General features: G+C 43.4%; 1 protein-coding gene across 3 annotated transcripts in view; it reads left to right on the top strand.

Moving 5' to 3' along the window:
- LOC138755782 (acetyl-coenzyme A synthetase, cytoplasmic-like) overlaps positions 1-18,008 on the top strand; it is a 164,178-nt gene that overhangs the window by 102,634 nt on the left and 43,536 nt on the right. For 2 of the 3 annotated variants that reach the window (XM_069922386.1, XM_069922385.1), the window contains exons 4-10: positions 2,369-2,472; positions 4,957-5,029; positions 5,148-5,223; positions 10,103-10,196; positions 12,335-12,472; positions 14,909-15,079; positions 16,963-17,096. In XM_069922386.1, coding sequence (XP_069778487.1) covers positions 2,369-2,472; positions 4,957-5,029; positions 5,148-5,223; positions 10,103-10,196; positions 12,335-12,472; positions 14,909-15,079; positions 16,963-17,096 — 790 coding nt within the window. The remainder of the gene's footprint in view (positions 1-2,368; positions 2,473-4,956; positions 5,030-5,147; positions 5,224-10,102; positions 10,197-12,334; positions 12,473-14,908; positions 15,080-16,962; positions 17,097-18,008) is intronic. The other variant, XM_069922388.1, reaches the window with a different exon arrangement.

The raw sequence follows: 18,008 nt of genomic DNA, 5'->3' as shown, positions 1-18,008 counted from the left end.
ATTTTGAAGTAAAATAATTAGTATGCCAACCTACACCTTAATTTATTTGGCTTTATTTCACTGCTGTGACTAGAGTTGTCAAATGAAGTTGTAATTTTCTTGCAACGTAGAAGAAGGAAGAAGCTGCAACAAATATTATACAATATAAAGTAAAGGCTCTTTATGGCTCGGACATTTCTTAGAAAATGTGAACTATATTTCAGCAATTAACTGTAATTGCAGGATTGATTTAAATCCAGCTGGCTGCACTGTGGATTCCAGAGTCAGTAGAAGGCAACCTCATTTACTGACGTTAAACAGCCATTAACTGTACCTCAAGAGCATACCTTGAAGAAGGGTCTCCCTCAACCCTTCCATTGTCTCGTGACAGATTATATTATATTTTATATTGTATATAGAATGTTTTAAAGGAAATAAATTGTGGCAGGTTTTTTTTTAAGTGTAGGTCACATACAAACACTTCAAAACACAGATCTCATTTAAAATGCAAGAGCTTCGCTCAAGATAGGATCAGAGGGCCTTTGCAAAAACTTTGAAGAGTACCTATAGAGACTTCACAAGCAGGTGTTCATTGGACATGCTGTGGAATAATGGATTATTGTTTGGGAAAGCAACAGATGAACAAACTCAGTAGATTCAGTCTGAGTGCAGTTTGCTGTTCTAAGAGGTCATGTGGTTTTCTCTGTATGAGAGAGAGAGAGAATTCAGTTCTACAGTTCAGCAGTAGTTGGGACTGGAACAGGACAAGCTGGCAAAGTTGTGGAAAAACCCCATTTTGAAGACGGGTTGTGAGTTCTTAGTTCAGCCGGAGCAAAGCCCTTGTGGTCCATACAAGAGGAGATGGCTGGTTGTATAATATTTCACTTGAAATAAGGGAAACAAAAAGGAACTCTGCGGTGACCTGAAGGAAAGAGGTTATCATTTGGAAAACTCTGATGGGGCAAGTTTCTTCATCAAGACTCTGAACTGGCTGATCAGAATGAATCCGTTTGTGTCAAATGAGCAACAAATCTCTCTCTGAAAACCAACATAAAACTTCCTGAGCAGTAACCATTTACCTTTCAAACATCAAAGCCTGGTGAAATTCATAAATGTTAAATTCTGTGGACAGTTTAAGAATTGCCTGCAACCAGTGTACTTGGAGGAGTGAAAAGTGAGATTGGACTGTGAATCAAAGAACTTTTCTGAATTTGCACACATTATATACACATGCGCTTAGAATTAGGAGGTTAAGTTAAATAAATAGTGATAAGTTAAAGTGTGATCCTGTTTTTATGTTTAAAGATAATTAAAAGCAACTTTTGTTTAAGTAACCATTTGTCTTGGTGAATTTCTATTGCTGCTGGGTTGTGGGGGTCTCTGGGCTCGTAACAGTCTAACGGACAAGACATTAAGACTCACTACGTGCTGAATGTGAAATAATAGATTAAAAATTCAGTTTTCTTCTAGCCCAGACTCCACAACTATATTATATAAATATATAGTATTTATAAATATATATAAATATATAGATATATATAGATATTTTTAAAAAATTAGTGTTGGGGCCCTTTTTTTGTGGTACCCTAGTTTAGCTGCACTGGAAAATACTCGATGCCCTAAGCACATGCTTATTTTGTTTAATGGTTCCCGGAATGTCGGTTATGTATCTCCACGTCCTATGAACGCTGGGAGAGCAGGTGAGTTTTTCCAGCATGTCTGTATTTTTATTAACTGCACCTCGCCTACACTGTTCGGTGCCCAGTATATCCTGACCTACACTGTTCAGTGCCCAGTGTATCCTCACCTACACTGTTCAGTTCCCAGTGTATCCTCACCTACACTGTACAGTGCCCAGTGTATCCTTACCTACATTGTTCAGTGCCCAGTGTATCCTTACCTACACTGTTCAGTGCCCAGTGTATTCTTACCTACACTGTTCAGTGCCCAGTGTATTCTTACCTACACTGTTCAGTGCCAAGTGTATCTTCACCTACACTGCTCTGTGCCAAGTTTATCCTCACCTAGACTGCTCAGTGCCCAGTGTGTCCCTCACACTTTTTTTCCGGAGGCCGCTGGCTCTCTTCCAACTCCGCACATCTCGTTCAAAGCGATGACTGGGTGCCATGATGGAAATCCTCGTGGGGTGTGGTGAGGGCAGAATGAACTCCTGCACAAGGATGCCACCTGCAAACGTGGACTCCAGATGTCAATCGCTCAGTTCCAGAGCCAGCATTTTCCAGAATAATTGAGATATCATACAGGAAAATATCCAAAACTATGCTCTAGGAACAAACAACTTATCTCCTAATTTAGTTTAAAGGTGCATACAAGGAAAATAGGAATATCAACCATAAACAAATTGTGGAACATTTCATTCTCTCCTTAGGTGTACAGCGAGGAGACCGAGTTGCCATATATTTACCAGTGATCCCAGAAATGATATACTCAATGCTGGCCTGTGCAAGGATAGGGGCTGTCCACTCAGTCGTGGTATGTATGCACTTGGAGCATTGGGCTACTCAGTGATTACGATGTCTTAAAACCAACGCGTCTCGGTGAGGTGTGCCAGAATCATTGTAAAATATGACACCGAGTTTAAAATAGGGGAGTTGAAGGCGAAGGGGTGCATGAAACAGTGAGGGAATGGAGGTTGTTGTTTCATTTGTGAAGGAAGATTCCAATCTATTGAAATAGGAACATATAAAATGAGGCTCCATTCACTCCAGGATGCAAAATTGCCGGAGAAACTCAGCGGGTCACGAAACATCTGTAGTAAGTAAAGGGGCTCGGGCTCGAAACGTTGTGGCCTTTTACTTCCTATGGATGCTGTGTTACCTGCAGAGTTTCTCCAGCACTTTTGTGTACTGCATTGGACCCCATCACCTGCAGATGTTCTTGTTTACCACCATCTAAGCTGGAAATAAAGGGTGCTCGGGAAAATTTAAAAATGAGCCTGGGAACTCTCTTGGTGTCCTGGTCATAGAACATCAAACAAAATAGGTTATCTGGATTGTTAAGTGTGTAATGCACAAAAGAGCTGGAGAAAGTCAGAAGGTCACACAAAATCTATAGGAAGCAAAGGGATATAACTGATGTTTCAGGCCTGAGCCCTTTGTCAAGGTATGAGCAAAGGAAAACAGGCAGGCACCTGAACCAAAAATGGGGAAGGAGAGGAGGGAAGAAGGGGCAAGGGGAAGGAGCACAGGCCAACAGGCAAGAGGTCATGGGTAGATATGGGTGGGAGGGCAGAAGAGAAAAGACACTGAGGTAGCTCTCTTAATGGAAAGTGAAGGCGCTGGAGAAGCTCAGCAGGTCAAACAGTGTCCTTTATGTAGCAAAGGTACTGACGTTTCGGGCTTGAGCCCCTCATCAAGGTATGATAGAATGTCGGCAGGCGTCCAAACACAGAGCTCTGGTGGTGGGCGGCCAGACGAGAGTTATGAGCTCGGGTGGGCAGGAGGGTGGCGCGAGGGTTCACGGTCGGGACGTCGGGAGCTCCAGTGAGCGGGTGGCCAGGGTGAGGATCCACGGTTGGGGTGTCAGGAGCTCGGATGGGTGGGAGGCTAAGGCGTTGGTTTGCAGTCAGGGCTTCGGGAGCTCAGATGGGCGGGCAGGCAGTCGGGGCCAAAAATTTAGTGGGGGGGGGGGTTTGACTTTTATATGTGTTATACAGAAAGCGTGATTTTGAGCCAAAAAAAGGGGTGGTTGTGGTGGGGGGGGGGGGGAGGGGGTGAGGTTGACTATTACATGGGAATGAAGTGGAGGTATGTTTTGCATTAGATTGAAAAGAAAGTTTGCAGAACAATTTAACAATGTTGTCTGCATTTAGTATTCACCTCCTCAGGTAACAACAGGGCAATATGAGGGAAAGTGCCCAAAGGCTATATTTAAATTTGTTTCATCTGAATGCTAGGAAACACGTTGAAACCAGGATGAATCGGAGATAATGAGAAGTGTATCTGTAGTTTCAACATTAATGGTGTGCTGGCTGTAGGATGACTGAAGTTGAACATTAAATACTGCGGGATTTAGTATATGGAGGTAGTTATGATTGAAATTTTGAAACAAATAGACATGGTAGAGGCAGGGAGTTGTTTCCACTGGTAGGTGAGATTGGAACTGGGGGGGGGGGGGGGTGGAATATAATATTAAGACAGGATAAACTGCTTCTCCCAGAGAGTAGTTAATCTATGGAATTCACAGCCTAAGGATGAGGCAGAGACTGTCTCATTAAATATACTGAAGACACAGATAGATTTTTGCATCATGGGAAAATAAAGGATTATGCAGAATGGGTGAGTAAGTGAAGCTGAGTCCACGGCCAGATCAACCAGGATCTTATCGAATGGTGGAGCAGGCCTGATGGACTGGATGGTCTTATTTCCTATGGGTGGCATGGTTAATGTTGTGGTTAACACAATGCTTTTTCAGTTCGGGTGGCCTGGATTTGAATCCGGCACTGTCTGTAAAGAGTTTGCACTTTCTTTTCGTGTCACTTTCTTTTCTGGGTAAATACCAATAAATTCAATAGAATATTTAGTTTAAAAACAAACAATCTACTGGAGAAACCTAGCAGTGTGAGCAGCATCGGCGGTGGGATAAAGAAATTGTTGACATTACTGGTTAAAAGCCTTCTTCAAAACCTTCATGGAGGTAAACAAGTAAATCTGCAGCTACTAAGGTCTAGTGTAATGCTCAAAATTGCAGGAGAAACTCAGTTGGTCGCGCAGCATCCATAGGAAGTCAAAGGCAGTCAACATTTCGGGCCTGAGACCTTCATCAGGAATGTGGAAAAGCAGGTAAACACTTGAATAAAAATAATTTAATTCCATTTGGATGGTGCTCAGTGGCTGGGTTCCTTCAGCAGATTGTTTTGTTGTTTTGCTCAAGATTCCAGCGTCTCCTGTGTCTCAGCAATGTTGACTTGGCCGAGTTAAATGAAAATGCAACTGGCTTCATCTCTTTCTTATTCAGTTTGCAGGTTTCTCAGCTGAATCTTTGTGTGACAGAATATTAGATTCCCAATGCATGTTACTGGTTACTGCAGGTAAAGACCCAATTGTTCTCTTTGCTTTATATAATCCTGCTTGCTTTCTCGAACTCTTTCGTTAGTGATTAGTCACAGCTTTAATACGTGAGATTTCATTTTTTCTTCTATCATTTAGATGGTTTTTACAGAGGAGAGAAGCTGATTCAGCTAAAACAGATTGCAGACGATGCTTTGGAGAAGTGTAAACGCAAGTGAGATTTTTGCTATTAGTGCGCCGTGTTCTGTAAAATATCCTGCTTTCTGTGCTGAATAGCTTTCATTGAAAACTATCTTTGCGCACATGAGAGATTCCAATTAGTGAAATGTGATGTGGTTACATAGAAATAAATCAAATGCAGATTTCAGAGATAATTGAACAACAAAACGATTCTTTCCATTTTATCTAAATTAGACCAGAACCTAGTTCCGTATTGCTGGGTAAACTTTGTCATGCATTCTCTACGGTAGATGAAGATGCTGCCCAAGTAACATAGCAAAACAATGTCATGTTATCAGTTCATTAACTGCAATTATAACAGGAATTGAGGCTTAGACCGAAACTTGTAAATTTCTCCGCCTCGTTCTGGTACTCACACAGTACTTCTGCTGCCTTCTTACGACGCATTTGTTCTGTGTCATGTTGGACCATTTTATATTACCCTGATTTACATTTTTTTAAAAATTGTTTTTCTCATGAATTGTTTCTGGTATCCATCAACCTCGTCGCTCTGCAGTTGTTTCCCTAGAATTTAGATCAATTTCCATTCTTTTAAACATGCGTGCATGTTTTCCAGTTGAAATTCAGACCAGTGGGAAATTGAATTGGGTACTTCCAGCCTCAAAACAAATTAATGTAGGAGTGACTGGCGGGAAGGATGGGTGGGGATTTGACGTCCGAAGCGGGGCTGGGAAGAGGGTATCTCTGTGCGTCTTCTCTCCAAGTCACTCGCCACACGTCCTGAGCCTGCTCGCTCTCCCATCACAGCTGTCTCTGTGATTCTCTTCCACAGATGGGTTTTATTCATTCCAGACTTACCAACAATTCATGTTAAAAACAGTTCTCAGGAGCCAGGGGACTTCCTGCATTGTGCACTGAAAATTTGACCTCCCAAAGGGCCTAATCTCCCATTGTCTCCATCTGCCATTTCTTTGCCCTAATATCTATCTTTTGATAGCCTTTCCACAACTTTACCACTTTTCATGTCATCTGTGAACTTATCACCATCCAAATCACTGACACATGTGATAAGCAGTAGAGGTCTCAGGAGTGATCCTTGTGGAACACAACTGGTAACAGAACTCCCTTGTAGCCATTCCCCTCAACAAGTATACTGTTTTAGATACTATTGAGAGGGGAACGACCTACCAGAGACAAGTTGAGGTGGTCACATCTCCGGCACAGACGCTGACCTCCTGGCTCAGAAGCGAAGGGGGTAGAAGAGGAGAGTGATGGTGATTGAGGACTTGTTGGTTAGGTAAGTGGATAGGAAGTTCTGTGAAGAAGATCGAGGCTCCCGGATGGTACGTTGCCTCTCAGGTGCCAGGGTCAGGGATGTCTCTGATTGAGTTCATAGCATTCTGGTGGAGGAGGGCGAGCATCCGGATGTCATGGTCCATGTGGGGACCAATGATATAGACAGGAGTAAGGATGAGGTCCTGAAGAGGGAATATAGAGAGTTAGGAAGGAATTTAGAAAGCTGGACCTCAGGGGAGGTAATCTCAGGATTGCTGTCTGTGCCACGTGCCAGAGAGGGTAGGAACAGGAAGTTGTTGCAGATGAATGCTTGGCTGAAGAGTTGGCGCAGGGGGCAGGGGTTCATATTTGTGGATCATTGGGATCTCTTCTGGGGAAAGTCTGACATGTACAAAAGGGACTGGCTGCACCTGAACTGGAGGTTGAACCAATATCCTGGTAGGCAGGTTTGACAGAACTGTTGGGAAGGGGTTTAAACTAGTTTGGCAAGGGGGTGGGAAACAGAATGTGAGTGCAGAGTTTAGGGTAGAAGGACAAAAGCATGATGCTCTGTGCTCTGAGTTGGAGAGGAAGGACAGCAGGGGTAACAAAATAAAGGCAGCCAGTCAGAGGGCTTGAAACATGTCTATTTTAATACTAGGAGTATTGGGAATAAAGGTGATGAACTTAGAGCATGGATCAGAACATGGAACTACAGTGTTGTGGCTGTTACTGAAACTTGGCTGGAGGAAGGGCAAGATTGGCTGATGCAGGTACTGGGGTTTAGATGTTTTAAAAAGAATAGGATAAGAGGTAGAAATGGGGGGAGGAGTAACATTACTGGTCAGGGATAGTATCCTGGCTATAGAAAGGGAGGAGGCTGCAGAGGGAGTGTCCACTGAGTCAGTGTGGGTGGAAATCAGAAATAGGAAGGGAGCTCTCACTGTGCTGGGAGTAACCTATTATCCCCCAAATAGCCCTTGGGACACCAAGGAGCAGATAAGCAGGCAGCAGATTTGGAGATGTGGGAAATACAGGGTTGTAGTTATGGGTGATTTTAACCTCCCTAATATTGATTGGCACCTACTGACTGCAAAAGAGATAGATGAGGCTGAATTTGTCAGGTGTGTACAAGAAAGATTCCTGAACAGTATATGGATTGGCTGACTAGAGGAGAGGCCATACTGTTTTGGGGAATGAACCTGGCCAGGTGGCGGACCTCTCGGTGGGGGAGTTTTTTGGTGAGAGTGACCACAACTCCCTTAGCTTCAACATAGCTATGGAAAGGTATATAAACAGTCAAACTGGGGAAGGGCTAATTATGAAGGGATGAGGGAGGAAGTAGCAAGAATAAATTGGAAACAGATGTTTAAGGGTGAAAGCACAGAAGTAATGTAGAGGAAGTTTAGGGACCACTTCAGTAGGGTTCAAGAAAGGTTTGTCCCATTGGGACAAGTAAAATATGGCAGGAAAAGGGAACTGTGGCTGATGAAACAGGTCAGGTAACAAGTCAAAAGGAAGAGAGAAGCATACATTAGATATAGGAAGCAGGAAATAGGAACAGCTCATGAGAAGTATATGGTAGCCAGGAAAGAGCTTAAGAAAGGACTTAGGAGAGCTAGAAGGGGGCATGAGAAGGCCTTGGCATGTAGAATTAAGGAACCCTGAGGGGTTCTATGTGTACAAGAATGAAGGTGGGGCCACAAAAGGATAAGGGAGGCAACATGTGCCTGGAGGCAGAGGAGGCTGGGGAGGTCCTAAATGAATAGAAAAGGACCTTGATCACAGTGATGTGGAAATTGAACAGGTCTGTGTGCTGGACAATGTGGAGATTAAGGAAGTGTTGGATCTTCCTAAAAACATGAAGATTGATAAGTCCCTGGGGCCGGACGCAATATATTCAAGCTGCTGCGGGAAGTGAGAGAAGAGATAGCTTCTGGGGCAGTAGCTATGATATTTGAGTCCTCTTTGGCCACAGGGGAGGTGCTGGAGGATTGGAGAATGGCAAATGTAGTCACCTTGTTTAAAAAAGGTAATAGGGAGAATCCTGGGAATTATAGACTGGTGTTCTTATGTCACTGGTGTGTAAACTAATGCAGAGAATTCTTAAAGATAGGGTCTATGAGCATTTGGAGAAATACAGTTTGAGGAGGTTACAAAAGAAATTGATGAGGATATCCTGATGAGGATAGGGTGGTAGATGTGGTCTACATTAGCAAGGAATTTTACAAGATCCCTCACGAGATAATCTTTGAGATTTTTATAAATGACCTGGATGAAGAGGCAGATGGCATGAATGTTGGAGGAGTTGAGGAGGAAGCTGAAGGTTGTCAAAAGTTACAAGATGATATAGACAGGATGCAGAGCTGGGCAGAAAAGTGGTAGATGGAGTTAAATCCAGAAGTGTGAGATGATGCATTTTGGAAGGACTATTCAGAAGGCTGAGTATATGGTTAATAATGTGGATGGACAGAGGGGCCTTGGGGTGCAAATCCTTACATCCTTCAAGATCACCCCACAGGTTCATAAGATATTTAGGAAGACCTATGGGATCTGGATTCATTAAAGGGGGATTGAATTCAGGAGTAGAGAGATCATGTTACAACTCTACAAATCTTGGGTAAGACCACACTTAGGGTATTTTGTTCAGTTCTGGTCTCATTATAAGAAGGATGTGGAAGCTATGGAGAGGAGGCAGAGGAGGTTTACAAGGATGTTGCCTGGATTGGGAAACAAGTCTTATGAGGCAAGGTTGGCAGAGCTGGGATTTTTCACTTTGGAATGCAGAAGGATGAGAGGAAACTTGATAGAGGTCTACAGGATTATGAGAGGCATAGAAAGGGTGAATATTCAGCACCTGTTTACTAGGGCAGGGTCAGCAAACACCAGAGGACACATGCACAAAGTTAAGGGAGGGAAGTTTAGGGGAGACATCAGGGGTAAGATTTTTTTACACAGAAAGTTGTGGGTGCCTGGAATGCCTTGTCAGAGATGGTGGTGGAAGCTGAAACATTAGGAGCATTTAGAAACACATGGGCCTGCACTGTGCTGTATTGTTCTATGTTCCAGTGAGGAAAATACTCCTCCAACACTACCAACTGTCTTTATTGGTCCAGCCAATTTGGATCCAATTTGCCAATTTATTGTGGATCCTGCGTGACCCACCACAAGGGTCCTTGTTGAAAGCTTCACTAGTCAGTGTAAGAAACATCCACTGCCCTGCCATTGTCAATCGCCTTTGACATCTCCTCAGAAAGGCTCTGCCTGGTTCATGAGAACTTCCCCAGAACAAAGCCACGTTGATTATCCCTAACAAGTCTATGTTTTTTTCCAAGTGTGAGTATATCTTTAATTTTTAATTTAAATTTAGACATACAGCAGGCCCATGAGCCCAGGTCACCCAAATACCCCAATTAACCTACAACCACTGTACACTTGAAGGATGGGAGGAAACCAGAGCACCTTGAGAAAAACCACACAGACATGGGGAGAACATACAATCTCCTTACAGACAATGCTGGATTTGAACCCAGGTCTCTGGTGCTGTAGCTATGCTAACCTATTTGCCCTATTAGAATAATGATGTATATTTTAAGTATCCAATTCTTTACCAAATGACTTTTCTAATTTCTTTTCAGAAAGGGTTTTGTCATGAAGAAGTGTATTGTGGTGCATCATCTTGGCAACAAGCTGAGAAGTGGCCAGGAGCAAGCCCACTGTAAAGTACTGCCGGTAAACACTGTGAGGTTTCTTTTATTGTATAAAGAAACTTGGCTTCTTTTAAAACAACTATATTAGCTAAATACTCACTCAGGACTGTGTGCATGAATCTATCTTGAGTCCAACCAAAGTGGAAACACTGGTCTCTGGTGGTCAGGAGGATCACTAGCACTCTATCACTACATCCTCTTTCCTTGAGATGTTTAATCTAACAACATGGTACACTAATACAGTATTCATTTCAATTTAAAGTTCAACACAAATGTAAACACAATATCAGCAGCACAAACTTTTTAAGTGTGCAGTTCTTTTTCTTTTAGGGATTTAGTCTGTCAGATGCTTTGCTAATGTGGGTAGATCTTCTTAACACAGGTGCTTGTATCAGCCCTGCTGGTCCACTAGTGTTTAGCCCTGTGGTGGTTCCTCTGTTGCTGTGTAGACTGGATCTTCTGCATTTGTCTGTGCTTGCAGGTGTCTCTTGCATTTTCAGCAGGCTCTTTCGATTTCTCCTCTGTATTTAACCATCATCTGTTCTGACAGTGTAGGATCTTGGATTTATTTTCTCCAGAACAGTTACCTTCCAAGTGTTGGAATCTCTGAGTCTCACTGTGTCATGTTGTACCCATGGCCCTAAGCTTGTTGCTGACTTGTCATAGTTTGCTTTTTGTCTCCATTGCAGTCAATTTTGTTTCCATTCAACATCTTCGACATCTCTGTTATAGTTTGGGTCTGCAGAGTAGGGAAGTAAGGTGCATAGTCTACATTCCTTCTGGAGCTCAGCAGATGACATCCCATGTTCAAGTGGTGAAGCTCTGTAACTCAATAGAGCTAGATAAGGATCTGTGCCACTGTCTAGTGCTTTCTTGAGAAACTGTTTAACTATGTGAACTCCTTTCTCTGCTTTTCCATTTGACTATGGATGTAAAGGACTTGATGTCCTAAATCATACTCTTCTGCAATGTTCTGGAATTCTCTACATCTGTAGCATGATCCATTGTCACTGTAGACAATTTGAGGAATTCCATGTCTTCCAAAGATTGATTTCATATTTTGGATCACACAAGCAGCAGACATGTTAGGAAGCAGCGCAATCTCCGGATAGTTTGAAAGATAATCCATAACCAGCAAGTAATTCTTTCCATCCATGTGGAACAGAGCAGTCCCAACTTTCTGCCATGGTTCTGCTGGTAAGTCAGTTATTCTCATGAGTTCCTTTGTCTGCTTTGCGTGATATTTCAAATAGGTCTCACAGCTGGAAACCATCTTGTCAATGTTAGGATTTATCCATGGCCAATAAACAGCAGTCCTGGCCCTCCTCTTGCATTTTTCCATTCCAAGGTGCCCCTTAGGCACCCTTTTCAGCATCTCTTGTCACAGTGATTGAGGAATGATAATTCTGCTCTGTCTGAGTAGAAGCCCAGTGACAACATTCAGCTCAGCTCTGATGTTGTAGAATGGCTGACATTCACCTCTAGGTCCAGTTGACTTGAGACTCACTCTTCCAATGTCTAACCAATACACCTGCATTAAAAATACACTATTTAGATAGTGTATTTAGATAGTGTATTTAGATAGTGCAAAATGTAAAGTGATTGAAAAAAAAATAGTATTGTAGTCTTTAATTATGTAAATTTAACTTTAATCAAATAATTCCAGTAATTTACAAAATTTAAATTTGAACCCGGCCACTGGTTGCATTAGCCACTTCGCTAACCATGCCTCTATCATAATTAACCCCCTTGAAGTTTACAGATAAAGCCTTGGTAATATACGTAATACTAATAAAGATATGGACTCTTACCAGGCAGGGATAGGGAGACACTTTGGGAGAGTCGCCCCAGCAGCGAGCGGTACAGGCCGACTCCTCATCCTGGGTGCTGCCATTTTATTCAAATGCAACTTTACTGAAACTTTATTCAGATGGGCTGCTGCGGGTGGAGCACGACCGGGACGCTTCGCTGGCTGAATGTTTGCTCCCAAGGTGTGTGTTGCTTCAGAGAACATTTACTTTAACAATTTAAAATTTTCATTTAAACTTTATTGACTCTTCATATATTTATTTATTTCCTCAATTTCCTTTTTGCCGGTTGTTTGAGTTTGATTGAATGCCAGCTGATTAGAATTTTATTGTATTTGTGGTCTTCTCACAGTTACTCTGCAACCCTGACATTGATGTGTGCTGGGACGTTCTCATGAAAGGTGCCAGTGAGCAGTGTGAGCCGGAATGGGTTGACGCCGAGCATCCTCTTTTCATTCTCTATACAAGTGGATCGACAGGGAAGCCCAAGGCAAGCCTGGTGTCTCCTTGTAGATTACAGAAATTACAGAAACCTGCCAAGAGTGTGCTTCTCTTACAGTCTTGGCATGCTGAACTCGAGAGATTGCACCGATTTCTTTTGTAACCCATTCCTTTTGCAGACTGGGAGATTGTTTCACAGAGCACCTTCGCTCTGTCCACTGCAATGGTGGAGTTCTCCCAGTGGCTAACCAGTTCTACACGCCGTTCGCATGCCATTTCCATGACCTCGCGCACTGCCAAGCCGAGGACATCTGCAAATTGGAGGAACAACACCTAATATTCTGTCTGAACACTCTCCAACCATCTCATATTCACATCGACTCCTCCGGTTTCCATCAGCACCATCTCTCTCTCTCTTTCCCCATCCCTGTGCCTCCTCCAGCTTCCCAGCCTTTCCTTCTCTATTCCCACTCCAGATCAACTCCACCCACCAATATGGTCCTTGCCTGTTGGCCTGTGCACCTCCCCCTTCCCCTCGTTACCTTTTTTTCAGGTGCTTGCCTGTTTTTTGCTCATAATTTGATGAAGGACTCAGGCCTGAAACATTGGCTTTACTTCCTATGGTTGGTTCATGACCTGCTGAATTTCTCCAGCACTTTTGTATATTAAACCTCAATTGCAGTGTCTGCAGACTTGTTTAACCTCCTTCCATCTACCAGCTTTTAAAATGCCACCTTCCTCAGTTTATCTCTCCTCTCTGCTGCTCTCTATCAATTGCAAACCTCTTCCTCACAACTTCTCTATTGCTTCAGTAGAGAATGAGAAGCTGGAGGGGCTCAGCGGGTAAGGCAGCATCCACGGAGGGGAAAGTTTGGTCGATGTTTCAGGTTGGTCGATGTTTCAGGTTGGGACCCTTTCTTGAGATCAGAGAGTGAAGGGGAGAGGGCAAGAATAAAACATGGGGGAAATGAGAATGGGTGCTGGCGAAGGACATGCGGAAACAGTGGAACTGAAATGTGGGAGGGGCTATTTTGAAAGACTTTACCATTGCTTACCTGCATTGTTAATGCAACTTAAGATGTCTTGTTAATAAATGCACCGGATATTTTGTATGTCAGTGACATCCTTATTTCCTATACCTCAGTGAAGGGCATTTAGATCACCATTAAAGTTCTGTTTGTGGAACTTTAATGCTAATCCCTCTTGGATGTGAGCCCTTGGAGGTTGGTGGTCACATTGTACTACTCCCATTTAGACCTCCTACATTGTAAAGCATTTCAAGTATTTTCATAAGGACACTGTTGAACAATAAAATGATATTGAGCTCCATAATAGACAATTAAATATTTGGTGAAAGTTCAGTTTTAGGAAGAGAAGAAAGATGGGGAGGTTGGGAAGGGGCATTCAGAGGTGGGAGAGGGACTTTCAGAGGTGGTGGAGAATCTTTCAGAGGTGGGGGAGGGACTTTCATAGGTGGGGGAGGGACTTTCAGAGGTGGGGGATAGACATTCAGAAGTGGGGAGGGACTTTCAGAGTTGGGGAGGGGCTTTCAGAGTTGGGGAGGGGCTTTCAGAGTTGGGGAGGGGCTTTCAGAGTTGGGGAGGGGCTTTCAGAGTTGGGGAGGGGCTTTCAGAGTTGGGGAGGGGCTTTCAGAGTTGGGGAGGGGCTTTCAGAGTTGGGGAGGGGCTTTCAGAGTTGGGGAGGGGCTTTCAGAGTTGGGGAGGGGCTTTCAGAGTTGGGGAGGGGCTTTCAGAGGTGGGGACTTAACAGTTGAAACACAACAATATTTGCATTTTGGATAACCTGGAGTCTGGACTTGCTGCAAAATATCAGATCATTCTAGAGGGTGATTAAAACCACTGAGAAGATCTAAAAGTCAAGGGTCTCACACTCCTCTGTCGACAATATTTACAGCGAGTGGTGCTCTTAAGGAGGATTCAGAGAATCACTGAAGACCCCTTGCCATCCAGCCCACAGTTTCTGAGACACTACCTTCAACAAAGTGGTACAAGAGCATAAATACCAGGAACGCCAGGCTGGGAAACTGCTTCTTCCCGCAGGCAGTGAGACTGTTGAAAAACCAAAGAAACCCGTAAATTATTTTTGTATATATCTGTTTTGGATGACTATGTATGTATGTCGTTTGTGTGCAGAGTGTACTGTGCATCTGCGCGTGGGCACTGTGGCCCGGAGATAGACTGTTTTGTTGGTTTCAATAAACTTGAACTTGAACTTGAAAACAACAGACATGGGAGGCTGGTGAGTTTTGTGTCACGTGATATGGGTGTAGTATTCCAGGGTACTTGGGGTTACTTTGACATGGTTGCATCAATTCATTTGGTTTTTAAACAACTGTCTCTACAATGAATGTTTAAAGGCAGTGATGGTGTACAAGGAGGTACGGGGTGCTCACAGGTGACATGACCACTCCTCAGCACGTATCCACCAGGACACCACCACTGATAACATGTTGCTTTCACTCTAGGGTGTTCTGCACACTGTTGCAGGCTACTTAATTTACACAGCAATCAGTTTTAAGTACGTGTTTGACTACCACGCCGACGACGTGTACTGGTGCACAGCTGACATTGGGTGGATCACTGGACACTCTTACGTCATCTACGGGCCACTGACAAATGGTGCAACAAGTATAATTGTGAGTACTGGCTCAGTCCTGTGCCTTTATTGGAATGGGAATGATGTTCTAAGCAGGTTTGGTTAATGTGTGAAGGTTAAAGTCCCCATCCTAGCATGATGTTTAATTCGAAACCTGGTTAAGAGACAAACTGGTATCTGGTCAACACAAAGCCTGTGTTATTACTTCATTCGTTTTGAATCTATAACGTTTGAAGATACAGGTGGAAGGTTGGAACCATGAAAATGTGTGGAAAAAGACAGGACTAAAAGTCAAGGGTGTTGGTAAAAGGTGAGAGGCAGGAGGTTTCGAGGGGATGTGAGGGAACATTTTGTTTTGAAATGAAAAAAATATTTGTAATCTGGGGCAGACTGCCTGATGAGGTGGTGAAAGTAGTTTTACTTTTGAGAAGTACTCGGAGGTGATGTCTGCAGGTGCTGGCGTCTGGTGCAGGACAGAACTGCAGGAAAAGCCTAGCAGGTCACACAGCACCCTCAGGAAGTAAAAGCCAATCAGTATTTTGGGCCTGGGCCCTTCATTTGGAATGTTGAAAATCTGGTGGACACTGAATAAAAAGGTGGGGAGAGGGGGGAATGGATAAGGGGTGGGAAGATTTGTGGATGTTATTCTTATTGTGAAGCTTCTGGGCTAGATGAATCAAATTGGATCTTTGGCCCAGGAGATAACTGTCAAGGGAGACCATTGAGTTCACTGTGCCGGAGATGGCCTGTTCACTGAGCTCCATAATTAGTTCCATTCCCTCACTCTTTCCCTAAGATCCAGTATATTTTTATAATTCAAGCATTTGTCCAATTTCCTGTAGGGGCCAGGGGTCCAGACTGTGGGCTGGCATGGGGTTGGGTTCCAACACACCAAGAGTCACGAACATGGACAGATCTGCTGGCAGAGTTAGTGTCCAAAGTGTTTGTATATCTCCATTAAACCACTTTTTATACTGCTGTGTTACATGTAAACATGTGAAATAAAGGGGTGTTTTTGCTATGAATAGACTTATAATCCAATAGTCTGATAATCCTGCACTGCCAAAGTCCCAAGGGTAACAGATTAAGGGAGGAGAATAAAAGGTTGTCCCTTTAGTACAGAGATGAGGAGAAGTTTCTTCAACCAAAGGGTGGTGAATCTGTGGATTTTCTTGCAAAAGACAACTGTGGAGGCCACATCATTGTGTAGATTTGAAGCAGAGCTTGGTAGATTCTTGACTAGTAAGAGTGTCAAAGGTTATGGGGATTAGGTAGGAGAATGGGAATGAGAGGAAAAAATATATGAATGGCAGAGCAGACTCGATGAGCTGAATGGCCTAATTCTGCTCCTATGTCTTATAGTCTTAACAGTAGTTGGCCACGTGGGAAGATGTACAGATGGGGATGATTTCGTCTCCTGTATTCCCGACAGATAAATGCCACGCTCTGGGCTCTTGGTAGCTTACCGAATGATGGATTGAGGAGAGTGATGTCAGATGCCAGGAATCAATCCCTGGTCATGGCCAGACTCATGTTGGGGTGGAGTGGATAAATTACTGGCTTGGATAACCCAAAGAATTGGTCTAACAATCCAGACACCCGAGTTCGGATGGTGTGGGATTTAAATTCTGTTGAGTATCTGGAATTAAGAGGGAGGGGGAAGCTATATCATTGGTGATGATGACCTTAAAACTACTGGATTATGTGAGAATCCATCAGGTTCACTATGATCCTTCAGGAAAGCCACCTTCACTGATCTGGTTTATATGTGACTTGTTGGTTCTGCAAAGGGCTGACATACTATTTAGTTCAAGTGCAATTAACGTTGGGCAATCAAGGAACCAATAAGGAAGGTAGGATGTGTATTTGACCAGGATGCATTTCCAGCAAAGATATTGTCCATTAATTTCTCTCCATTTTAAGTTTGAGGGCCTGCTGGTATATCCGCACATGGGGAGGTTGTACGAAATGATTGAAAAGTACAAAGTGACAAAGCTCTACACCGCACCCACTGTCATTCGAATGTTGATGAAGTTTGGAGAGGAGCCTGTCAGAAAGTAAGGCAATGAGCTTGATGTGGCTGTTTATTTGCTCATAGCACCAATGTTAAAATGCCAATGCCAATAGAATACAAGTTCACTTGAGAACTGTGAAGAACTGCCCCAATGCCTCTGGCAATTGAAACACGAAAGTCTGTAGAAGCTGTGATTGTAGTAAAAATCCAGAAATGCTAGAGGAACTCAGCTGATCTCGATGTCCATAGGAGGTAAAGATATGTTACCGACATTTCAGGCCTGAGCCCTTCCTCAAGGTAACCTCTGGCAATTACTTAGACTATAACAATGGTCCTCAACCTTTTCCCTTTCACTCACATGCCAGAGCACATACGAACAGCATCCTGAGCCATAGGTACTCTGTGGTTAGTAAGGGATTACATACTTAAGGTGGTACGTGAATGGAAAGAAAAAGGTTGAGAACCACTGGGCTTGAGCGACTGGGGGTTGAATTCCAGGTCCCTGCACGTGGAGGAAAGTACATGCCAAGTGTTCCTGTTTTTCAAGGACAGTCGCCAATTGAGGGACTGTGTATCCTTGGCAATGCCTTTGGTTCATAATTCCTACGGACATTGACTTACTGGTAATTGTGACCACAAATCATAGGAACAGAATTAGGCCATTCAACCCATCAAGTCCATTTCACCATTCAAATCCTGACTGATGTATTTTTCCTTTCAACCCTTTTCTCCTGTCTTTACCCAATAACGATTAACATCATTATTAATCAAGAGTCTATCAACCTCAGCTTCAAATCTATCCAATTATTTGGTCTCCATAGCCAGCTATGGCAATGAATTCCAGAGACTCATCACCCTTTGGCTGAAGAAACTTCTCTTCATCTCTGTTCTAAAGGGACATTCTTTTATTGTGAGGCCGTTACCTCTGATCCCAGATTCTCACATGACTGGAAGC

This window comes from Narcine bancroftii, chromosome 2 (assembly GCF_036971445.1).
Source record: "Narcine bancroftii isolate sNarBan1 chromosome 2, sNarBan1.hap1, whole genome shotgun sequence".
Lineage (NCBI taxonomy): Eukaryota > Metazoa > Chordata > Chondrichthyes > Torpediniformes > Narcinidae > Narcine > Narcine bancroftii.
The sequence above is the reverse complement of the archived record's forward strand: the minus strand, read 5'-3'. Positions and strand labels throughout refer to the sequence as shown.